Source organism: Polyergus mexicanus, unplaced genomic scaffold (assembly GCF_030449975.1).
Source record: "Polyergus mexicanus isolate NDT 795.1 unplaced genomic scaffold, iyPolMexi1.0 SCAF_18, whole genome shotgun sequence".
NCBI lineage: Eukaryota > Metazoa > Arthropoda > Insecta > Hymenoptera > Formicidae > Polyergus > Polyergus mexicanus.
Genome location: NW_027223338.1, coordinates 1979512 through 2005419, shown reverse-complemented (window position 1 = coordinate 2005419; position 25908 = coordinate 1979512). Strand labels below are relative to the sequence as shown.

Genomic DNA, 25908 nt, shown 5'->3' with positions numbered 1-25908 from the left:
TAACGTTTTTATCTCTCCGTTTTATCTTTCCTTTTATTTTAAATACACAAGCAAACTCGTGCTTTCGAAAGAAGATAACTATGATTAAATTGTACCTTGTGTGCAATCTTTGTGTCGACAAGTTAAGAATCAGTTTAATACGAGCCTTCCTCGAGTATAGCGAAGAAAAACATCCTGCTGTCGATGGACGTAAGTAGAGAAGATGTGGAAGGATATTAATTATCCTCCTTTCTTATTTTTCCCCTTCTGTTTTTTTTTTCTAAAAATAAATCTGGTGTTAAACATTGGGCATATGTATTTGCATAATAACGTGATTTCGAATATATTAGCTTATAGTATATGCATACAGGATGTCCCATTTTAAAGGACCCACTCAAATATCTCAGAAACACTGCGTTAAATCGAAAAATGTTTCAAACAAAAGTTGTGTGGCTTCAAGGGGACCATAAGATGGTGACAATGATTTGATCTTGGAAAATCATTTGAAGGTCATGTGAAGGTCAACTTTAAATTCTTAAATGGAAACTCCCATTTTTTATTTAGTATTCTTGTAGCTGACATCGAGAGCTTTCCAAAACACTATAATAAAGTATTTTTTCATTAAGTACTTTTTGAGTTATTTTATATTTTAATCTGACATATTTTGATATAAAAAATTAAATATCTCGTAAAATATTTAGTTTTTGATAAGCTTACCGTAATACTTCTATGTACAGAATAATGAGACAAATCAATTAGTATTAAAAAAAAAAAAAAAAAGTTTTTAAGAAAATTATTTACAATGTATTTTTTTTTTAAATTATTTGTTTTTTTTTTTTGGCACTAATTAATTTGTCTTATTATTCTGTACGTAGAAGTATTACGGTAAAATTATCGAAAACTGAATATTTTACGAAATATTTAATTTTTTATATCAAAATATGTCATATTAAAATATAAAATAACTCAAAAAGTACTTAATGAAAAAATACTTTATTATAGTGTTTTGGAAAGCTCTCGATGTCAGCTACAAGAATACTAAATAAAAAATGGGGGTTTCCATTTAAGATTTTAAAGTTGATCTTCACATGACCTTCAAATGATTTTCCAGGGTCAAATCATTGTCACCATCTTATGGCCCCCTTGAAGCCACACAACTTTTGTTTGAAACATTTTTCGATTTAACGCAGTGTTTCTGAGATATTTGAGTGGGTCCTTTAAAATGGGACACCCTGCATATAAGCTAATACATTAAAAATATTTCATTCAAATATTTCATATATATATATATATATATATATATATATACCTATATATGAAATATACGCTAATAAATTTGTTATTCGCGAATATATGTATTTCACCAAGATGAGATAAAAAATAAAATATAATTGTATATCTGACAAACGGATTACGCCAAATACAATATTTCTATTCTATCCTGTTAAAGTATTTAATTTTTTCGCAAATCACCGCGCCGAGTTGTCAATACGGCATTCTTATCGGTAAAACGCAGAAATGAACATCTTCGCCTTTGAAGGTTCCACGTAGTGTTCTTAAATTGAGAAGGAGAGTTGCAAACAAGCCAGTGTGAAGAGAAGAATAGAAATATAGCTGATTGGCTGACGGACAGAAAATAGAAGCAACGAGTGGTCGAGGAAGTAAAAATGTCCATGGTGCCAATCATATGATGGTAGGAGATCGAGTTCCCACCGGCGATCGTATCGAAGAGAGCATTAACTTGTCGCGTGAAGAAGTTAATTTGTTCGCCCGTCGAACGTCGGGAGAGATCGATGTAGTGATCAAAATGGGGGACGAGCGCGACGGCTAGCGCGGCCTCATTGTGCTGTTGAGGGGCTGCATGAGACCACCGTTGATATAGCCATGGTACGTAGTGTAGACTGCCGCCGGATTTTGTTGATGCGGGTCCTGCGGATACGTCGGTACATTTACTACGCCGACTGGCAACTGGCTCGCTTGATTCATGAAGCCGCCGAGCTGCGCCGCTTGGTTCATATAACCGGTAGCCGGTTGCGCCACACGATAGCCATACTGAGCGGCTGCCATGAGATTCGTGTTGAGGGCGACATTCGGGCTGACACGGCTTGCAGCACTCTGCATTTGCGGACATGTGCCACCCGGATCGAGAGTCTGCCGGTAAAGGCTTTCGCTGGAATACGCCGGCGTGAGCGACGGCATATTGGCGTTCGCGGACGATCGTGAGGTGGATCGACTGGGTGGTCCGGGCGTGCCGGGCGGTACAGTGTTGACGTTGTAATAATTTTTCGCGTAGCCGAGCGGTACTTGAGGTGGCGTCGGTAGTTGCCGCGATGTTTGCGGCGGTGTCATGGTATGCGGGATCGGTGGCGGCGGTGTGAGGTTCATCGCCGGCGGTGGCGTGGGCGATATCATATCCAAACCATTGGTCAATTGCTGCAGCTTGGTCAGACTACACGAGTTGGTGGTCTGATGACTGCCGCCAGAGGCGGAGAGTGTCGGTGCCGGTGTGTGCGAATGCGGCGGCATCGCGCTGGTCTGTATGTAAAAGTTGGTGGCGGTAGTGCAAGGAGTCGGTGCGCCAGAACGGCCACTTCGATGCTGGATCACGTAGGTGTTCTGTGTAGGGAAGCCCTGCGAGCCCGCTACCGCCATGTAATTGCTCTGCGAAATGACCGCCATGTTGTGCGAGTGCGCAGCGTGTGGGGTGTGCGAGTGCGGGTGCACCGCTGGTGGCACACTCATCGACGATGGAGACTGTTGATACTGCGGCACTGCAACATGTGCCACAGTACTACTATGGCTGGTTTGAGACGTCGCAGCGTTATGTTGGGAAGATTGCGTAGTGTGAGACGTGGGCGGAGTGGCCCGGTGTGACCTGCTGCTCTGCTGCGTCGATCTGGATCTATGAGCGATTTGCGAGCCACTGGTTCGCTTGCTATGCGATTGAGACTGTTGCGGCTGCTGCTGTTGTTGCGATTGTTGTTGTTGATGCGTAGATTGTTGTTGCTGCTGCTGTGACTGCTGTTGCGATTGCGTCTGCTGAGACTGACTATGTGTCATATTCTGATTCTGCGCCAACGATAATTGCATCGGCTGCGGTGTATGCGACTGGGGCAAGGGCTGTGGCGTATGGCTCTGTGGCAGCGGTTGTGGGCTCTGCGTCGGTATACTCTGCGGCGTGTGAGACTGGGATAACGGTTGCGGCGTGTGGCTCTGAGGAAGCGGCTGCGGACTTTGAGTCGATATGCTCTGCGGAGTGTGCGATTGCGGGGTGCGCGGCTGTTGGAGGGACTGCGACTGATGCATCGAATGGATCCCTGGATGGTGCGCTGGCGGCGTATGCTGCGATATCGAACTACAGTCGGTGGCGTACTGCACCTGTGGTGGCATATTCACCGATGGCACTGGTGTTGAAGTCACCGGCGTTGTGATTTGCATGGGGACCGAGATGGGCACGCTGACGGGTGGCGGAATCGACGGTAAAGCGCTGGGCGGCCTCTCCACGCTATTCTGCGATGCGAGATCGCTGGCTATAGAAGTGGGTGATTCCAAGCCCAGTTGGCTAACATCCAGATCGCATTGACCGTAATGCAGCGAGTGAACAGAATTGGTTGTCGAGTCCGGTGTGTAAACTCCCATAGATGGCAAGTCAGGTTGTGACGGCGGCGTTCTTTTCACTGAGCCTGGATTCTCCAGATGCGGAGTTGTCTTGCCGCTCTCAGGTGAATGCTGCTTCAACTCTTCCGTCTGGCTCTGTAATTGCAAGGTCGTATCCTGATGCTCTACGGTAGGCAATGTTTTCTCTTGCGGCGTAAGCGGTTCGGTCTCGGATGTCAGCACTGTATTAGCATCAAGGGCGCATGTATCCTTTTTCTCCGCGAGAGAAGGTTCTACTTTCGGTCGCGACAAATCGATTTTTACGGCGTCTTTCGTTTCGCAAACGAGCTTCTCTTTAGGAGGATTATCATTGTTATCCTTCTCCGGTATATTCTTCGACTTTTCGACTTCTTCCTCTTTTGGTGAAGCAACTGGTTCAGGTACTGATTTCGATGTCTCCGGACTGCAAACGGGATGTTTGTCAGTTTCGAAGTCTTTATCACATTCGTTTAAAATTTCTTCAGTCTGATCATCGCCGACCGTTAGTGGTGGATCCGCTTCCGCTTTCTGCGATGAGTTTTCATCGTTGCTCTTCTCTTGCAACTTGTTATCCGCCTTTTCGTTCTCGCATGGTTTTTTCGTAGGATTCTCCGTATCAGGCGAGGCCGATTGCGTCACGAGTTTAGGTGTCAGTGCGGCTGTTTCTTCCTCTTCTCCTTCATCTTCATCGCCGCCCTCGTATTCACCGGAACTAGCAGATACCACTTCTGTTTCCGTAGGAACGGGCAATCCATTATCTTCTACGCTCTTACTTTTATTATCTCCATTACTAAAGTGTTTTGCGGAAAGTGATTCGGGCACGGACGGCTGCTTACTTCGAGTCGGAGAGCTTTTTATGGATTCAGGCGGTGGAGACAACGAGGGAGGTGGTATCACAGGACTCTCGGCTCGGTTTTTCGCGCTCGGAGATTCCGGCGTAAGTTGTGGCATCTTCAAAGTCTCCACCGTCACTTTACCTCTACCTCGCCTGGACAACGGCAAGTTCTTGATGTCTCGCGCTTCCTCTTTACCGTTACACTGTATTGTTTCTTCCAATGCTTTCTTCTCTTTCGCTTGCAAATATTTAGTTTGCCTGCTCGTAACCTTATGTAAAATATCATCCACTTTGCACTGCTTCTTCGCCGGTTTAGGTGGACTCGAGTCCAATTTGGGAAGTGTCTTTCTAGTTTCTACAGATGTTTCTTTTGCAGATTCTTTTTCCTTCGTTTTATTATCCTTCTCTTTCACTTTCTCCCTTTCTTTCTCGCGTTCACGCTGCGTTTCTCGCTCTTTTTCCTTTTCCTTCTCCCTCAGAGATTCTCGCGTCCTCTTTCTACTGCCGACTTCCAGCTTCTCTTCCTCGATCTCAATCTTCTCGGAATGTTTTCGTTTCCTTAAAGGAGTGATAATTGATTCGGATATAAGCGTCTTGGGTGGTCTAATCCTTCTCCTCGACATCGTCATTATCTGCACCGCTTTTGGCGGAGTCGAAGGAGTCGTGTTTTTTGCCGAACTGGCAGTGCGCGAATTTCTCGGCGTAGACGTCACATTTTTAGTTTCCGTTCCTGCGTCTTTCCGACTTTCCACGCTCTCGACATTACGGCTTTCCCTTACAGATGTCTTCGGCTCTCTCAATTGTTTTATCGCCTTAACCTCCTTTGTATCTTTGAAATTCTTTTCCTCTTTGGTCGCGTACTTGTAAGATGCTGCAATCTTCTGCAAAGTTTTCGGTTTCAAAGGCGTCAATCTCCTCTGGCTTGTCCTTCTTCCCCTGGGTTTCTTCTTTATTTTCACTTTTTGTATCTTTTCGACGATCGCCGGCACGGGTTTAGGTTCTACTGTAGGAGATATTTCCGAACTGGTGTCACCGCTCTCTTCCGGGCTCTGATAGGGATTAGGAATTTGTGTGAGCAATGGTATCCATCTGAGACAGTCGGAATCCAGTTTGATGCGGGAACTCTTTCGTACTTTCGCCATATGAGCATCTACTTTGCTCCAATCGACTACCACAGCCACTTTATTAATATTCCCGTCGCCTGGCAAGTGAACCGATCTTATGAATCCGAGCAGTTGCATCGCAGTGGCGATGTCATGCGCCGATACGCCAGTCATCTTTGTAATGTCGCCGAGTTTGATGTCGACGGCGTTTCGATGCGCATCCAGGTATTCGAGTACCACACTCTTCCAAAAAGAATGATACGATACTCGACCGAGATCCGAGAGCGGTTTCTCTGGTGTTCCCGGAATGCCTTCGACTTTGGACAATAGATAACTAAATTCTATGAGAAACCTGCCAAAACCCTGTCGCTGATACTGCGGCAGCGTCATAATACACGACACGTTGTATCTCTGAGCCGGACAGTGTTTTTCCTTGCTGAAGTAACCGATCAAATGGCAACCGTATCTGTCGTTTTTCGTCATGGCGTAGAATAGAAACGGCTCTACGTCGTAATAGAGAGTCTTATGATCCAAAAATAACTTTGCTAACAGACACAGATTTTGACAGTATATCTTGTTTACGTTACCATCGATCTGGAACAACAAAACACATTCTCATTCAGTTTCATAATCAGATGAGAAAAATAGATCGATAATTTATATTTATTATAACACGTACCTCAAATACAGATAATCCATTACACCTATAGATCTCAGTAGCGGGTGGATGCCTCCATTGACACTTGTCCATATGCCTATCCAACACGGCTCGACTTTTCGTGTACTTAAGACAGAATTCGCAGAAGAATAACTTCGGCAATCGCGCGTATTCTTGAGGAAATGGACTCGAATACCATGTCTCCACCTCATAACGGCCAAACACTATTGCGGCGGGGTTGCGCGACGCGGTGCCGGATGCGTTCGATGTGTTGACGCACAATGATCGTTCGCTCTCGTCGCTGCTAACGGTCAATTGAGCCCTCTCACGAGCCTCCTTGACCAAATCCACGTCCTTTTGCGTGACACCTGGTGGCAATGTTTGCGGTACGACAGGTTCCTCTGTAAAAAGAAGGAAAATGAATTGTGAATATTACCAAAACCATGCAGCGACCTGTGGATTTTAACATTGTTTTTTAATAATCCGTTCTTCTTAGACTTTGTAATCAGAATTGAATTTTGCATACTTCATTACTGATATGATTAATTGCATTTTATATTTACGATACTGCCACCTACGACTGCAATAGTTTGTTGTATGAAAAAACATAGGGAAAACTATGTGTTTCATGTAAAAGGAAATTGACAGACGAATTCGTAAATGAGAAATGTCAGAAAAAAATTTGTCGTGAATTTAATGTGGAATACATCATTTGTACGCACACTTCAAAATATTAATTTCCAAGTATTTTGAAGCATGTATTGATCACTATCTTTGAACACGAGATATGTTATACGAGAAATGAAAATAATTTAACGTTATCCGACTTGATGATTTAAATATTAAATGATTTGGGCAAAATTAGTCGTCAAAACGGGGAATTAGCTGTGCTCCATTGGAGGAATCAACCGATCAAACAGATACAAATTATAGGAAAAGCAAAATTAATCGAACGGCATAGCACGATGACATAGGCAATCTAATGTAATATGTCAAAGGAATGTGCAAATAAGTCGATTGCCGTTAATAATGTGAGTAGTATTCAAAGCAAAGCTGTGGGTTAGATTTGGGGGATGTGTTGGCAGAGTATCAAAGTTGGCTCTTCGACGGCAGGAAGTTCTTTTTTTTTTTCGTGAAGTAGGGGTAAGAAGGGCGGTGATGCCTGCTAAATGTCAGCAGCAGCAGGTAGGCTCCAGTGTGAATGATATAAGAGGGCGGCTGAGTGTAAGATAAGCCACCCAGTGCCGTATTTCTTCTCTCAATGCCTGGAAATTGGTCTCATTTTTTTTTTACAAGGATAGGAGGAGCAAGGAACGAATCGATTTAAAGTATTCGATTAAGCGTTATATAACACGTCGAATTTCATTTTGTGTAAAGTACGGCGCGATCAAAATTGGCAATATTTATTCAAAAAATAAAATTTTATGTTTTTCTTTTTGTCAGTTGTCTTGCAAAAATGCAACAACAAAATTCGTCTCGCGCATTGATGTACAAAACTCATGTAATCAAATGTACAATGAGAGATTAAAGCAAAAATTGTGCAAATGTTATATGTACATGGTATGATTTGTTTGTTGATGCAACTATAATTGCACATCTTGTATTTTGACAAGAAAAAAGAATGAAAAACGACTGAATTTAAAATAACAAATGTAAGCTTAATGTTATTCCCACAGACTTCTATATATATATATATATATATACTAGACTGCTAACAGTGATGTGAAAGATGAAGTCAGGGAAGCCATTTACAATTGGGCCGAATATAACCAGGTTGTCAATCGATAGTTATTTTTGAAGAGAAAACTGCAATATTAATACACAAGTTTTATATATATTTAATATAGAAGTTATATTAAATATTGTAGCTTTCTCTTCAAAAATAAGTATCGATTGACAGCCTGGTTATATTTTGCCTAATTATAAATGACCTGTCACATCGCTGCTAGCAATCTATCTAGATATAATATAGAAGTCTGTAGTTGTTCCATTTAGCAAATATCTCTCCAAATATATATAGCATGGATTAAAGGAAAAAAATGCCAGAGCCAAATAATATGATTAACAACATGCAATAACCATATTAGTATCCACGGTGTAAAACAAATGAAAAGGAATTTTCTATAAATTGTTGCAGTTGATGTATGATATATATCTCCCAATTACCATATCCCTGCATTTTTTTCTAAATATATTAAATATCTCGATAACATTGTATGTGTTAGCATTGGTTTTACACCATGTAGCAGATAAATGTCCTATCAAGAAACCTGATCGTTCACGATTCATTGTTACAATCAACCATTTACAGTAAAAATTTTATAATTGAATATTTTTTCAGTCTTCATAGTTTCTACAGTTTTTTCTAAGTCATCGGAACAATCACGTTGTCTTGAAAAAAAAGTTATGGTCATCAGACGCACGTACACCACACACACTACCACACCACACCGCCAACACATCCACGTGGTTGTGAGCGAGGATTGGGTTAGAAGGAGGTTTTCATTGCGAGTTTTTTTAGGGTGCATCATTTAGGTTAGGGACTTGTGAACGGGTGGGGTAGACTCTTACCCTTCCTGGTGGAGCAGGGTGTCGCGCGGGGTGTCGTGGTGGTGTTGGTAGTGGTGGCGCTAGTACAGGCTCGTGGATTGGACTTTAGGTTGGGATTTGATTTGACGGAGGGATCGGATCCGAGGTCTGAGGATTTCGCAGCGGCGGGCACAGGGTGGCGTATCTGTGTATTCGAATCCATAGCCGTTTGCTTCTTACGCAATTGTTGATGCTGTTGCTCGTGTCTCGACGATGACGATGACGGTGACGACGCATCCGCGCCGGCGCATTTTACGAACGATGACATATCATCTCGCATCAATTTTCTCCTCTCGTGCTCATGCCTTTTACTATTCACCGCGGTTTTCACCAGACCCGAAGGCGTCATCCTCGGTATTTTTTCGTTAAGCGAGCTAAACACGCACTCGTCGGAAGGTACGAAGATACCAGGCTTCGGTATTCTCGATATCTCAGCGGTAACTTCTGTCTTTTTTCGGTCCTTGAGTTTACTCGTACCAGGTAAATCGTCCGGTTTGTTTCTTTGCACGCCTCTCGGAATTTTGTTCGTTTTAGATATATCATTCGTATTAGGCCTTTTCCTTCGATCTGGCGCGTAATTTGGCGCCGGTACACCGGCCGATCTCGCTCTGCTATTTGCAGGTGCTGAAAAAAAGTGACTCAAGCCGTCGAAGAGACTCCTCAACTGGCCGCTCCCGGGCTTGACTTTGTTATCCGCGTTCGCAAAGCCAATCGAAGTTTGTGCGACGTTTTTGTCTTTCTTTTTATTGTCCGACGAATTGACAATAACAGCAGGTTGCTGTATATGCAAGCCAAAAGTCGGAGTATCGCTCACATCAAGTTTAGGTAAAGATGCACCAAAGGTGTTTGTGATACTGCTGAAGAATGGCGACTCTACATTGAGCTTGGCGGCGGCGGCGGCGAAACCCCATGGCTTGTCTTCATTTAAGTCACAAACAAACGGTACTTTTGCCTTGGGAGATTCGAGTCTCCCGTCCTGGGTTTCGTCCGACGAGGAGGAATCGGTACTCTCGCTCGAGCTATTGTCCTCCTCGTCGTCCACGTCGTCCTCATCGTCATCCTCGTCGCTACTGTCGCTACCCTCAGAACTCTCGCTACTATTATTACCGGCCTCGCTGCTGCTGCTGCTGCTATTGTTGCTAGATATTCGTGCTGATGTTCCGACTTTTTTCGGATTCGCGGTAGTACCCCGGGTTGACCTAGCGCTAATGTTCCGCGAGGGCCTAGATTTATCACCGCCCCCCACCCGCTTCAATTTACTGTGTTCAGCGTTAAACGCACTCAATCTAAAGAACTTTTGCTTCTCCTTGGAGATCCTGTCGTTCTTTTCCTCGAGTAGCCTACCCTGGCCTGCGAGTGGGGTGGGGGGTTGTGGTAAAGGAAAGGAAATCAAAGGTGGTTGACGAGGGGGGACAACACCCGCATTACCGTCCGTGCTGCTGTCCACCTGAGCCATTCCCGTACCGCTCTTTTTGCCGGAATATGTGTTTGCCAAGCATTTTCTGGATACCATCGATCTGCAAAACAAGCCATCAACAACATGTGCATTAGTCCCGTTATCAGTATATAGAATCGTATTATTACGCAATCTACATATTTTATTTCTCGAATTCAAAAATATCATTTATCACGAAATATTGTATATTTCTAAAAGTATGTACAAAGGAGTTTATTATCGCAAACACAGGCGCGCATACTCACTTTCGATTTTCGCGTAACTTGCTGAGCCTCTTCCTCACGCTCGGTGTGTCATCAGACGAATTTGCATCCTGCGCCTTGCCCCGCTTACCGTCCTCCTTACTCACTGGCGTATGTGCCGTTTGACAATGTCGACACTTCCAGGGCGTCTTGTTCTTCTTGTCGAGAACGGGATCGAGACAAGTGGGATGATAACAATTTACGCAGCCAGAGCACTTAACAAGATAACTCTGCGATTCCCGTTCTAGCTGACAGCCGGCGCAGATCGGCGAACAGTCATCGCAGGACCAAGTTATCCCTCGATCAACGAGTATCGAAAGTTCCGGGGGCGCACAGGAATTGTGCAAAGCTGCGCCGCAGACGCTGCACCTGCTCAGCTTCTCATTGGCGTTTCGTTTGGTGTTGTTGTTGTTGCCGGCTACCGTGGCACCGAGGCACTCCTTGCATATCGGTAGTGGCGCCGGCAACTGCGAAAAACAAACAGAAAAATGGACGTAAAATAAATATTTAAGTGTATAAATATAATAGTACAATGTCTCGCAAATTATAGAATTTATAATATGTATAGCTATATATTAATAGTATATATTAATATATAAGAGAATATCAATATCAAATATTACTGAGAATTCTTCGTATCATTTATAAATTGCAAAATAATTTAAAATATCAGACTTCCCCCAAGGTCTTCACACGCTAGCTGCAGTTTTTGCGTATCGACGACATATCGTATATATACAAAAGGCGAACGAGCTCTGATGCGGAACATAATTATTCATTTCGATGGCGGTATTCTTATGCATCGGAGGGGTGCATCTTATTAAGAGCGCGGGTGAGAACGCCAACGATGCAACAACGGTTTCGAAGAGGAACGTTTTTCCTTTATTACCCTTCACGTATCCTATATTCTGCATGTTTAAAAGATTTTTGTCTGTTTGAGAGATTTTAATCCTTTGCGGTTCTATATAAATTTAAAAATATTTCATAAACATTTCTCTCTCTAAATTGATGGCAAATATCTCTTGCGGTTCTATTTAAATTTAAAAATATTTGACAAACATATCTCTAAATTGATGACAAATTTCAAAATATTCAAATTACTCATATAATACAATTTAATAAAATATAAATGTTATATAAATTGTTAAAAACAAAACAAAAAAATACATGACTAAAAATATTTAAACATTCAACATATATATAAATTATGATATTTCCAGCAAATAAAAAAAGAGTGAAGACAAAACAATTTCTGAATATAAGTCGGTTTTTTTTCTTAAATTTTCAAAAATTTAGAATTTCGCAAAGTTCAATAATCGCTTTAAATATTCAAGCACATTATATTGTACAATAAAAGATAGATAATTTAGTGTAAAATACTTTTGCTTCAGTGAGTCAGAAAATGGTGAATTAGAGAGAGAAAGCATAAGATATGCGGGCGATCAGCCTCCGTGTAACAGCAGCGACCTGTTGCGCGATTGGTCGACTCGCCTTTACGCGCGTATCCGCGAATGCTTCACGTGCCAACATCGCCCATTAATTCTCTGCCATCTCCAAGTTGCGTGAGATAAACTCCGAAACAAGTCATTCTTCGGGCAATCTGCTATCATATATTACTCAAATATCGACATATCACGTATAATATAGCTAAATTAATTATAAAATACTAACAAAATAATTTTATCTAAAATTATATACATAATCGTAATGTGTCTCTAATAAGATCTTAAACTGCTTATCATAAGATTGTATCTCTTAACCCGTTATCTATTACATATTATGCTATAAAGTTTCGATATATTTTCAAAGCTAAAAATAAGGAGGTTAGCATAAACATTTTTAATTTTGCAAATTAACAAAAAATTATCTAATTTAGCTCGTGGAAGCGCTATTTTTGATTTTTCAACTTTTCAAGCGGATTATGTAAAAAGCTTATTTCCAGTAAAAAAAAAAATAAATTTTAGAATAAAATTTTACGAATTAATTTTCTCTGCTAACTATTTTATTCATAATATCGAAGTACCGGGGCTACAACAAGCAGCAAACAATTTCATTTTATTCGATTATAGTTAGGGATCGATAATCCCGCTTTTCACGAGACACTTGTCTCATATCGTTATTACGACGAGTTTATTTGTCTTTGTGTCGTCCAAGTCTCGGGCTAGGTATACTCGCGTGAGCATCGGGATCGATCGCGATGGAGTCACCTATATAATTTTCAAAATGGTCGTTCTCGTAAAACATTACACGGTGGCCGGATCGATCGCCCTCGCGCCTGACGATTAACGGGAACGGCGAGGTGGGTCGCGGGATGAAAAAAAAACGCGGGAAAATGGTCGCCGAGCGGACGCGGTAGGGCCGATGGGGCCGGTATCCACCACCTGATGCGCGACCTTTTGGCGGATCCGCGTCGGCGCCGGGGATCGTTGACGAGGATTTTTCACGCTCGCCGGTGGAGGTAGAAAGAAAGAGAGCGCGATTCCGCGGGAAGGGATCAATAAGAGAGAGAAGGAGACGTCGGTGTCGCCGGAAGTCGATCGAGATAGCCCAGATCGTCCCGGCGATCTCGACCTTCTCTCCTTTCCCCCCCCCCCGCATCCCCCTTGTGTCTCACCCCAGCGACCGCCAACCGACGTTCCCAACCTCGCCGGAACGTGGCCACTACGGCGTGACCTGGCGTAATATTTTTCCGGCTCTCTCTCGTTCTCATTTGCGCGTAGCGGCGTGTAAACTAAGCGATGCATAACGCAAGCAACGCACGCTAAGGAAACATCCTGTACGATTGAAATTAATAATTATCAATTGCCCAATAATATCCTCGTTTTATAATTTTAGCACCTATGATGTAACAATTAATCTTTGTTATTTATGTTGGAGAGTTTTATGTTGGTTTCAAAGATATAGTTTGTCGATCATTATTTTTTTGATTCACGATTTAAATAATTACGCGGGGAATCAATCATTGCAAGATACTGGATCGAGTTTATTTAGATACGGAAGACCGTGAGAGGAATAATATTAATCCTTTTCAAATTCGCAAGAATTAATCTGACAATGAAAGAAAGAATCTTGGCATTCATTAGTTATCTCGTAGCGATAACGTTACTCGAGACCCCTATCGAGCTAGCCCCCCTCCCCACCTTGCAAAAATAAAAAAACAAATAGCGTACAATTATGAGCTATTTATGAGCTTTCATATCCCGCAAATTAAAAATTTTGAGCTCGTTGCACTACACAGGAATTTAATATTTATGGTGGGGGGGGGGGGGCTGAGTCGATATCGACTCAGGTTAGGTTAATAATTTTCTTACATCTATTCAAAAGGATATAAAAGTTAATGAATTAATAACAATTCTTACTATCCAATTTTGTTTAGAAATTTTATCTATTATATTATTATTGCATGTGATTTGGATTTTTATGTGACTGAAGTTTTATTGTAAAAGAGTTGTAGCTCAATCGAAATTTGTGTATTTTACGAGCTCATAAATCGATAAACAATATTTGACGTAGGGTGATTTTATGGGTTAAGGGGATGAGCTCAAAAATTAAAACTATATTAGCTTAAAAGTTCATAAATAGCTCCTAATTCTGCCGCAAAGATTGATTGAATATTTTTACTTTTAAGTGGTGGGGGGCTGAGTCGATATCGACTCAGCCCCCCCCCCACCATAAATATTAAATTCCTGTGTAGTGCAACGAGCTCAAAATTTTTAATTTGCGGGATATGAAAGCTTATAAATAGCTCATAATTGTACGCTATTTGTTTTTTTATTTCTGCAAGGTGGGGGGGCTAGCTCGATAGGGGTTTACTCGAGTATTTAAGAGTATTCGAACACTGTCGTCATTTTCGCTACACGCTCGAATTTAAAGATCATTAGTTTAACAACGCTCGCGCAACCGTTTCTCTGATAGCGATAGCAAAGATTTAAATGTTATATGAAAATAGTAATTTAAATTAATTATTTTATCATTGTTCGCTTTTGTCTGTAATCGTCAATTAAACTTTCAATGTCGAATAGTTCAAACACAATTTCATCAAAAGTTTTGCTAAAAGTCTCAATGTGCTATACAGAGAAGAAGAATCCATGGAATCAAATCAAAATTAATATTATCCAGGATTGCGATAGTTACTTTATAAAGGTAACTCGTTACTGTTACCATTCTTTTTTCTAAAAAGTAATTCGTTACTAATTTTAAAAGGTAACTCGTTATCGTTACTCAAAAGATAACGAGTGGTTACAATTTCCGTTAGTTTTTTTTATGTATAACACTAAGTTTACAATTTTTTTAAATACCAGATCAAATTAAATACTAAAAATTTTTGAACATTGTCTTACAAAGACACAAGATACCAAAATGAGCTTCCAGTAGTTTTCATGTAACGCTGCGTTCCAACACTCTTATCAATATGTTCTTTTGTATGAAAATTATATCAAATAAATTCGAAAAAAGTAACGATAAGAGTAACTGTAATTAAATTCGTTACTCGTTACCGAAAAATGTAACAAAGTTACTTTTTCCGTTACAAATAAAATTTGTAATGCCGTTACCGTTACAGTTACCGAAAAAAAGTAACTATAACGATAACGGCGTTACAAATAACGCGTTACTTCCCAATCCTGATATTATCCAATATTGACAAAAATAAATCTTTATCTTCTGACTAAAAGATTACGTCGTCAGAAAAGACGAAGACGATACGAAGCTGTAATCACGCCGATCTCCGTCGATAATTCTAACGGGTCAGGGGACGCGCTTCCCAGAGTGACTCATCATCGTCGCTACGCGACTTATAAGCGGTTCAAGTGACTCACTTTGGGCGCGGGCGGTTCCGCGGGCGGCGCATGAGCGGCATCGCTTTGCTTCTTGACGTACGGCGGCCTGTCCGGTTGTCGCAACAGCTTGCCATCCTGGATTACCAGATTTCGTTCGACCGCTCGCTTTGCGGACAACCTGAGGGCGATTCTAAGATCACCTTCGGCCTCCTCCTCGACGGTGTGACTTTGCCTGATGTACTTTTCAATGTTCTTCAGGCTCGAGCCGTCGCGTTCGCCGAGCTCGCGCACAGCCTTGCCTATGACCTTGCTGATGTCCGTCGACTTGGAAACCTTGAGCGTCTTGGACTGCAAACCACCCGGGTCCTTGTACGAGGACTGGCCCTTGTTGAAGATTTTGAGCACATCGCCACGCTTCACGGCAACCTCCAGATGCTCGGCAATCTCCTCCTCGTGGTAATTGTGATGCTGCCGTATCGCGTGGCATATTCGTTCGACGCTCGGTCGCTGTTTCTGGCTGCGGATCTTGCGAATCGCGTCCAGAAACCAGGCCGACCATGTCTCGGGCGACTCGGGCTCGTCCATCGCGTCTCCGTCGGCGGCGCGAACGGCGCGGACGGCGACGACGACGACGACGAAGTCACGGCCAGTGCTTCCTCCACCTCCTCCTCCTGCCGATAGGCGGCGACGTCACAATCGGAAGCGACGTTTACATCCTGTTGCGGACTCTCCGATTTCTCCGCTTAGATGCTAGCCCTCAACGTCTCCTCTCGCGTTCTCACCGCGGGCTATTGCGCTGACCCTGAAAAGATAATACACGGAATTATAAAGTTTATACTTAGAAGCTTTTCAATCGCTGGCGTTAAACAATCCTTCGATATGTCATTTAAGGCTGACATTTTCTAACTCCGAGTGAGAGAGAGAGAGAGAGAGAGAGAGAGAGAGAGAGAGAGATCGAAAGCCGTTGAACAACACATACATCATGTCAATTGAATTACTCGCTACCATTTAACGGTAAAAGGCAAACCTATGAGATAAGATGCATGGCTATAATTATTATTACTGACATTATATGTATCTTTACAGTATAATTTCAGGAAATTTAATTTTTTATATACCATAAATACAGATAAACTATTTAATCTCAATTAAATAGCTACAACAAATAAAGCGTTTACGCAACACAGTAAAATAATTTGATCACTCATTGAAGCTTAACTTTAGACGCAATTACGTGCTTAGAATTTTACAAAAAAAATTTCACAAAATTATAAATTTATTCAATTCTCTCTTTACTCGTGTTCAGAGACCCCCCCACGATTTGACATAAAGATTATCTTCGCGTGCTCACGTCATTCGGAACCCGAACTCACCGGAATTGTATCCCGGATTCAGAATCCGGGATTTACTCGGCACTTTCTTTGTTCGTCGCTACGTAGCGTTACAACGCAACACGTTCGATTCTTACGATTGGGTCGCGCGATTTTCGACTCCGCTTCGCGAAACGATCGTCCACTTTTCCTCGTGAGCGATGAACTTTCTCTTGCGCGCGCGAGAGACACACACCCGCAAGTAGGCACGCGCATACGCACGCACGCACGCACACACGTACGTGCGTGCCGGGCGCGCATACAGCGATACAGGGCAAATATTTAAAATCACTGTATCTGACAGCGGTATTGCGCAATGCGCGAACAGCTCGCAAAGGCATATTAAGTCAGCGCGGACACGTTGAAAGTGCAAATACATCGGCGAGATCTGGGGTCGCGATACAATAAAATATAAGAATAAGCCTAATATTACATCCGTATAATGTTAAGCTTGTCGAACGTATCAAATATAGAGAATTCCTAGAATTCTAATAGAAATTCCAGAAAATCTGTATCCGGTAGATCGACAAACTTTTCGTCGCATAGATGTAATATCGGCCCGAGAATAGAACGGAGTAGATATATCGATTGAGATTACTGAGAGAAACATCCTGCCAAGAAATCGAGATAATGTAATATACAGGGTGTCCTAGACCATCCGTACACATCTTTTCTTTCAAAAACTAAGCATTTTAGGGAGAAAAACGTTTTGAACAAAAATTGTATGGTTTTGAGGGGAACATAAGATGATGTCATTGGTTTGACCTTGGATGGCATCGTTAAGGTCAAGTCAAGGACACCTTTAATTTCTTAAATAAAACCCCCTATTTTTTATTGCATATTCTTATAGCTTATGTCGAGAGCTTTCCAAAACACTATAATAATATCTCAAAAACGAAGCCCGGAAGAGAAAAATGTTTCAGACAAAAGTTGTTTGGTTTCGAGGGGGCCGTAAGATGGTGACAATGATTTGACCTTGGAAAATCATTTGAAGGTCATGTGAAGGTCAATTTTAAAATCTTATATAGAAACCCCCATTTTTTATTTAGTATTCTTGTAGCTGACATCGAGAGCTTTCCAAAACACTATAATAAAGTATTTTTTTATTAAGTACTTTTTGAGTTATTTTATATTTTAAGCTGACATATTTTGATATAAAAACTAAAATATTACGTAAAATATTCAGTTTTCGATAATCTTACCGTATTTTATGTGCAAAATAACGAGACAAATCAATTAGTATAAAAAAATAATTGTTTAAAAAAAAATTATTTACAATGTATTTTTTTAAATAATTATTTGTTTTTTTGGCACTAATTGATTTGTCTCATTATTCTGTACATAAAAGTATTACGGTAAGATTATTGAAAACTGAATATTTTACGAAATATATTATTTTTTACATCAAAATATGCCAGATTAAAATATAAAATAACTCGAAAAGTACCTAATAGAAAAATGCTTTATTACAGTGTTTTGGAAAGCTCTCGAGATAAGCTACAAGAATATGTAATGAAAAATAGGGGGTTCCATTTAAGAAATTAAAGATGACCTTGACTTGACCTTAACGATGCCATCCAAGGTCAAACCAATGACACCATCTTATGTTCCCCTCAAAACCATACAATTTTTGTTCGAAACGTTTTTCTCTAAAACGCTTAGTTTTTGAAAGAAAAGGGGTGTACGGGTGGCTAGGACTCTCTCTCTCTCTCTCTCTCTCTCTCTCTCTCTCTCTCTCTCTCTCTCTCTCTCTCTCTCTCTCTCTCTCTCTCTCTCTCTCTGTGTGTGTGTGTGTGTGTGTGTGTGTAGGGTGTCCCAAATTTTGCAAGTCACTTTTTATTTATAGATTGATTTAAAGTGGATTTTTTTCTTGATGAAAACGTCGAGAAAAGAAAGATCATTTGTTGTAATTTTCAATTTTCAATATATTCAATATAATATATTTAATAATATATATCTCAAATGTATTCATAAACAAAATACAATATTAAATTATTAAATAATTATTAATAATTTAACAATTATCAATTACTTATGCTCAAAACATTATGAAAACAAGGATAAAAAATTAATTTTGCTATATTTTCGCGTAATAATTTCAAAAGTTATTTTTATGATATATTTAGGCAGGTTGTCATTTTTTTCAATCTTAGAGAATTTAATCTTAGAGAATCTTTCTCGTTCTTTACCTAGTTACACTTAATCTTTAAACAATAAAAAAAAAAAAAAAAAAAAAAATCCCACAATATCTGAAAACAAGTATTGTAAGACACAAAGATGTATTACAGTAGCAAGGCTCTTTTCCGAGCAAAATTTGTCAAGATCCAAAGAGACATTTTTTTTTTTTATAATCCTCTAAAAATATTATGTTGGTAAAACCATTTGTCGAAAGCTGAACTTTCACGGTAAGAAACCCTTGTTAGCCTCGATTCTCGCGGCTGTCATCGTGATCGAAGCGTGAGAAACAATGAATTCATCGATCGCCTAAACACTCCCGATGGCATATGTATACACGGCGTTTATTTAATGCGCACAAGATATACACGAAGCGTAATTCTCAGGTAAGCGTAGCGGAGAGTTGGGCCGTAAAGGTCGGCCGCGAGATCCATTGTTCGAGAGGAGACACAAAGAGGCCACCCACCGTTTTCGTACCGCAATATCCGTATCGCGTACGCAACACGCTTCGATCCCTAGAACTCTCGTAGACGCATTATATTGTATATATAATAAGAGATTGAATTAATTTAACAATTGGAGAGAGCACGGCAATTGCAAAAAATTTTCTCCTTTAATCGTAAAGATGTAAGACCAACGATATATTCTTAATACGAGACAATTGATTTGGTATGCGATATACTTGTGATTAATTCATTTGAAAATAGTTTAAAAAAAAAAAAAAATTAATATTGTAATAAAAAGTTGTAATAAAATAAATTCTTTTAAATAATTTTTAAATAAATTTTCTGCGATAATAAATAACGCTTAAGAATTTAGAGATTTCCGAGTGAACGGCGTAAATGAAACATGGGCGAGATAATGTCAATGGATGTGAAAGTCTCGGCAAAGCAATAGTATCCAATATTATAATCAAGCGAACGCGGAAAGGATTAATTATGCGAGAATCGTGCGACAGCTGTGCGCCGGCGATGTGATACGAAATTGACCTAGGCCAATGATAATAAATATGGCAATTCTCCTTCTCTCTCTCTCTCTCTCTCTCTCTCTCTCTCTCTCTCTCTCTCTCGCTCTCTCAAATGCCGAGAGAAGGGTGAAAAAAAGAAAGTGTAAAACCTTCTGTAAAACCGGCTTCGTTCGATATCCTCGCCATCGACTTTTCTCACCACGTGCGCGCGTTCTATTCTCGATACTGACGTCTTGCGGGAACGCATCGACGATTTCCCGCCAAAATCTCGTTGGCCCCTCGACATCCGGCCTTGTCGGTCATTCTCGAAACGACGATATTCATCCGTGACGCGTTCCAATTTATTACAAGACGGGATCTTCCTTTCAAAAATCGCGAAACCGCTTAACGTGTGTACGTTGAATATTCTGCAAACCCCGTTGTGTTAATTTGAATGACGTATTCTTTGAAAAATTCATAATTAATTTTTCAAAAATATATTTTTAATACACTAACGTTTAAATAAATTAACGTGCCCCCCCCCTCTCTCTCTCTCTCTCTCGTTTATATAGTATAAAAATTAATAAAATGAAGCTTGATTTTAAGAGACACATTCTATAGCATGTATTTTTTATAAACTAACTCTAGCCTCTTTGAGTTTCTCCATGATAAACGCGAGGAAAAAAAAAGAAGAAGAAGAAGAAGAAGAAGAAGAAGAAGAAGAAGAAGTTGTGCGATTCGTATAATTATGGCCGGAAGAATGACGCAATGTGACGTAATTCGGGGATGCACTCATAACCGTTTGCACTTCAAGGCTCTCAGCTGATTAACGCTAGTTACCTAGTTATTGCAATTTTATTGCTCTATCTACTTTACGATACAGTCATTATAAAAGCAAAACGCGAATTATTAATTCAGTTTTCAACGATTAATTGATTAGTAATAATCGGAATTATAAAATCTGTTTATTCAATTGATTGGAGATTGTTTTCTTTATATTTTTTACACTGTACGTGCGCATGAGAGAGGGGAGAGAGAGAGAGAGAGAGAGAGAGAGAGAGAGAGAGAGAGAGAGAGAGATCTTAGAGATTAAATACAATTTAGAAAGGAGAAACGCGGCTGAAGAATTGGAAGCCTTTCGAATAGACAGCGCAAAGTGCAAAGGTTAAAAACGCATGTCAAAGCAACGAGAGAAACTGATCCTCGCGTCGCGTGTTGCGAACGGAAACGTCAATGGGACGCTTGCTTAGTTTATCGTCTCAGCTTTATCGCGGCCTCAATGAGAGATACCATAGTACTCGCATCTTTACTACGCGGTGCAACTTTTAATATCTCATTGACGACCCCCTCCACCCCCCCTCTCTATCTCTCTCTCTCTCTCTCCTTTTGACGGGGAGAGGGGGGAGGGGGAGGGATTTCGCGATGACGTTGACATTTATATATAATGCGGCGTCTACGATAAAAGATTTTAAGCCCTAAGCCTTAAGAAATTGACCTCGATCATAGTCGAGTACGAGGAGAATACTCGACTGCGATCAGTCAATTTCTTAAGGCTTACGGCTCAAAATCTTATTGTAGACGCTGCTTAAATCGCAAAAAGTTAAACTAACTCCGAGTACCACGTGTGTCCCTCGAATGTAAATATTAATCACGTAACGAGATCGCGGGAGTAAACGGAATTTTCGCGACAGTTTTCATTAATAGTATGATAGGGTGGGATATGTCGTCGTTTACCTCTCCCCGATTTCCATCCGAGTTTAGATTACGATGAGAGCGATATTATTTCATGAGAATACGAAATAAGGAAATCAACGCGAAGAGCCCTTCCAGTTTTAAATATACATCCAAAGAAAGTAAAAAAAAAAAACACACACACACATTTCGAACGGGGAAGAAAATGACGAGATTCTCGCGGAGTATACGATAGTCAAGGATTAATCGTCGCGTAAAACGAGAAAGACAGAGAGAGGGGGACAAGTCAGCGGGCGCGCTTTTCTCTCTCTCTCTTACACCATCGCGCGCTACTATCTTATTAGGCGAAATGAAATACCGGCTGAACGAACACGTCCGTCTATTTGTCCGGTTAAGACGATGGGGCCGAGGGCGAAGAGAGGCCACCGGCTGCGCGTGTTTGTCGGGGCCCCTCTTACCCAGAGCGAGCGAACGAACGAACGAACAAACGGACGAACGAACAGGCGAGCGAGTGATGGCAATAGCAAGGTGAAGACGCGGAGAAAAACGGAGACAGAAAAAGCGAGAGAGAGAGAGAGAGAGAGAGAGAGAGAGAGAGAGAGAGAGAGAGCCAGCTGCCGCTGCCGTCGCTACCGAGGAGCGATTTGTCGTCAACGATTCTTCTAACCGCTGCCGTCCGTCGCTCGGCGAAGCGTGGATTTTACCATCCGTGCATTCGCCTCGGCGAAGTGACCGAGGCGACACGAAAAGGTGGAAAAAAGAAAAAAGGAAGAGAAAACGGGAGGGCGCGAGAAAGAGAGATAAAAATGTACGGACGGTTGGACAGATGGATGGATGGATGGACGGACGGGACGGACGGACGGACGGACGGACGGGACGGGACGGGACGGGACGGGACGGTCGGACGGATCGATCGATCGTGACGAGAACGCGAATTTGGCGCGCGCGAGATGGAAAATCACGGGGAGCGCGATAAAAGGCAACGGTCACGGGAATCGCGCGTTATTGCGGCACTCCGACGTCCGACGGGTGGCCATTTTGAGGGAATACTCTCGTCGCGCGGGATCCATGTAATCGCGTTAAAAGCCGCTCCCGATAATTGCAGCTTCGACTCGCCGATGACGACGACGACGACGACGACGACGACGACGACGTCGATTCTCCGTCGGCGTCTCGACGCCGACGGTGGTATTCCGACGGGCCACGGCAGCAACGTCGAAGCAACACCCGTCGAACGCCCGTAGAACGTAAAACGTCACGTGAATCGGCGTAGCCGCGATAGGGGCCCCGAGCGCACCTCGATCCGAAACGTCGAGGCTGGTGGCGCGTGATCCGACAGCGCGCGGATGAGACAGACGAGAGCGGGCGCGGGCTGTCGAAGACCGTGCGACGGGCAGCCATCTTGGAGCGGAGACACGGGCCGCTTCTCGGGTCTCCGTTTCGTTCGCGGGCTTCCTCACGTGCCCCGTCCGGGCACGTCTTTCCCCGTTTTACGACGACGCCGTCGTCGCATAAGACACTCGCGATCGTCTCGTCCCGTCACGGCACGACCACGATCCGTAAAGAGGAAAGAGGAAAGAGAGAGAGAGAGAGAGAGAGAGAGAGAGAGAGAGAAAACCGAGCGAATGTTATGCCGCGTCAATGTTGTATGTATACCGCGTGCAAGAATGTCCTCCGTCTTTTTTTCTCCACCTCTCCCACGCTCTCTTTCTCTCTCTCGCTTGCTTTCTCAGGCCAAGTGGCCGTGTCAGCACCGTTCTCCGGTCCCGTATGCGTCGGCCGACGACGACGAGGACGGGACGACGATTCCCGTAGTTTTTCCACGCAGCGATCTCGCAATGCCCAGCGGGCGGACGTTACCTGAACAAGGCAATCCCATGGATAAATCCGCACGACACGGAACGGGTTACGGATCCACTGGGTATCGACGCACTGGGATACGTAATCACGAATCACCAATTATCTCGCGACAACGGCGTCACATTTCACACAAATCAACAAAAGTTACCTACTTGACAAAGATGGCGGCCCGCGCGGGGGTTACACATTACGCACACGCGGTGGGGAGCGCACTGCGCGCACTGCGCGCTCTCCGGCGGAAGCACGAAACACGGAACGCCGTAGCGGCACGCATTCCCTCGTCGACCAATCACCGGACCGGCGTCCCGCTCGCCTCTCGCACACCAACACACTCTCCCGCTCCTAGCGCACACGTGCGTCATATCGGGCTGTCCAACGCTTGTACTACGCACACGCGGAAACGGCGGGAATCGCGCTTGTTATATATACGTGTGTGTGTGTGTGTGTGTATATATATACGTATCCGCTAATGGTGTACGGTTAAATTAATGCGTGCATATGTCGCGCACGCGTAGATATATATATATATATACAAGGTGTCCGGTAAAGATTGTGTCAATGCTCGTAGAGCGGATAGAGGACGGTAAACTGAACAGAAAAGTGCTGTAACATTTTTTTTTTTTTTTTTTCTTATAACGCTTAATAAAGGAGTTATTATTGAGTAAAGTTTGCCAATCGGAGCCGATCTTTAGCCGCGCGCCTGATAATGTGCGTGAACGCTCCGTCGCTACGGTGGCGCACACTACCAAGCGGGCGGCTCACCGACGTACTAAAAGTCGGCGCTGATTGGCTAGACTTTACTCGATAATAACTCCTTTATTAAGGGTTATAGAAAAAAATGTTATAGGACTTTTCTGTTCAGTTTACTATGCTCTACCCGCTCACGAGCGTTGGCACGTTCTTTATCGGACACCCTGTATATTCGTACAATCGGATGCGTTAGCACAACCGCAAAATTCAACGTGCTCGTATATGTACATATATATATTACATATACGTTGCGAGCGATTGTCATCTAAAGTCACGCGGTAACGCGGAACAGAGACATTGCGAATAATATACGGGACAGTGACATCTATCCGAGGTGAAAAAAAAAAAAGTACCGTACTTCAATCCAAGCATGCGAGTATCGATTGAAATGAAGAAGAAGAACGAAGCGTGTTCGCGTTCGCAAAAATATTTTCCGCGAGCATCATCCGTTTCCTTCTCATCCTCGACAAGCATGAGGCGCGTCGAATCAATTATAAAAAAAAAAAAAAAATGTTTACATTCGTATATATAAAGTGAACGTTGAACGCACCCGGCTGTACACGTACATATATATACACGTCACCCGTTACAGGTGTCGCGCTTCACAGATATACATGTGTGCGCCTCGCGCGAGATACAAATTCGTAAATGTGTGTGGTACACACACACATATATGTAACTGCGATCGCGGCACCCGATGGTGCGTGTTGTATGATGCGCGGCGAAGAAACGAGGCCGATCGCGAGGCGCAATGACACATACAAAGTTCGATCAGCGCCGGCCCGGCATCACTATATGGCCAACCCGCCTTTTGCACCCGTTTTAACCGCTTCTACCCAATTGGGTTGTCGAGGCGACAAGCGTGCGCCCGAGGATGCTTTGTGAACGAGATGCGTCAGGACCGTACCCTGTCGCTGGAATATATTGGATTTCTTTTTTTTTTTTCAGCTTCACTTTATCTTAATCGAAATATAGATAATACGCGAATGTATCTGTGTGAGCGAATACTAGAGCGAAGAGAATAATCAATTGTAAATACATACAAATGTATGTAGATCGCAGACGAATTAAACAAAGTATCGTTTTAATTAACATATTATATATATATATATATGTCTATATTTCTTCATACTTATCGTTAAGAGGCGAAGAGGTATAATTAATTTGCGAAAAAAAGTCAGTACCGATGTCGTAATTGAACAGATTATGAACAGAAAAATATTATTTATGTGATATAATAATGTAAAAGGTACCGATTTAATTATGTACGATACTGCCGTGCGGTGAGTGATGTGTATTACCTCTTTGCCGTTTATACGCAAGACGCACGGTATATTATTCTATGCAGTTTCGTAATGAGATTATTGGTTTTTTTTTTTTTTTTTTTTTTTTTTTTTTTTTTTTTTTTTTTTTTTAAGAATCGTCCTCTCCCCCTCTATTTTCGGCGACCGTTTATCCTCCATCTTTCTCCGCTTCTCTCTCCGTCTGTTTCTGCGGGTCGATGAGCCTCTGTCCTGCTCTAAACTCCGCAGTTCGGCCGCGCACGACGCACGCGTGCAACATCTCGTACAATTGAATATGCTACACTCCCAGACGATATCATCCGACCAGTGGCCGCGCGTATGCGAAGCTAACCAGCAAATTCTCCGTAATATCTACATACCCGTTGATTGTATTGATTTTCTCGACAGTATGTAAATTAGCGAGTCGCAATGTAAATACGCGCGCAAACGAGAATTTCTGCGCAGCTTATGCTTTCCAACAAATGATTTATAGCTTTGTCAAATCGGACAATCTGGTCTCTTATTAATATGTAGCTATTTTTTTTAAATAACTCGT

At 42.2% G+C, this 25908-nt stretch overlaps 1 protein-coding gene across 7 annotated transcripts; it reads right to left on the bottom strand.

Moving 5' to 3' along the window:
• Nucleotides 1-1452: 1452 nt before the first annotated feature.
• Nucleotides 1453-25390, bottom strand: Enok (enoki mushroom). 7 transcript variants are annotated; one of them, XM_070310981.1, is made up of 6 exons: nt 25371-25390; nt 15316-16078; nt 10502-10965; nt 8783-10317; nt 6233-6612; nt 1453-6147 (listed from the first exon to the last, which is right to left on the bottom strand). In XM_070310981.1, the coding sequence occupies exons 2-6, from the start codon at nt 15859-15861 to the stop codon at nt 1807-1809; spliced, it is 7266 nt and encodes a 2421-aa protein (XP_070167082.1). In that variant the 5' UTR covers nt 15862-16078; nt 25371-25390; the 3' UTR covers nt 1453-1806. The 7 variants fall into 7 exon arrangements, with proteins under 7 accessions (XP_070167082.1, XP_070167077.1, XP_070167083.1 ...); XM_070310976.1 differs by lacking the exon at nt 25371-25390 and adding an exon at nt 23320-23546; XM_070310982.1 differs by lacking the exon at nt 25371-25390 and adding an exon at nt 23320-23544 and having other exon boundaries at nt 10229-10317.
• Nucleotides 25391-25908: the final 518 nt, after the last annotated feature.

Coding starts and splice junctions, on each gene's coding strand:
- Enok (XM_070310981.1), bottom strand. CDS start 15,861: ATGGACGAGCCCGAGTCGCCCGAGACATGGTCGGCCTGGTTTCTGGAC. Junction 10,318..10,501: donor AAGTTACGCGAAAATCGAAA/GTGAGTATGCGC, acceptor CTTGTTTTGCAG/ATCGATGGTATCCAGAAAAT. Junction 6,613..8,782: donor ACCCTGCTCCACCAGGAAGG/GTAAGAGTCTAC, acceptor TTCTTTTTACAG/AGGAACCTGTCGTACCGCAA.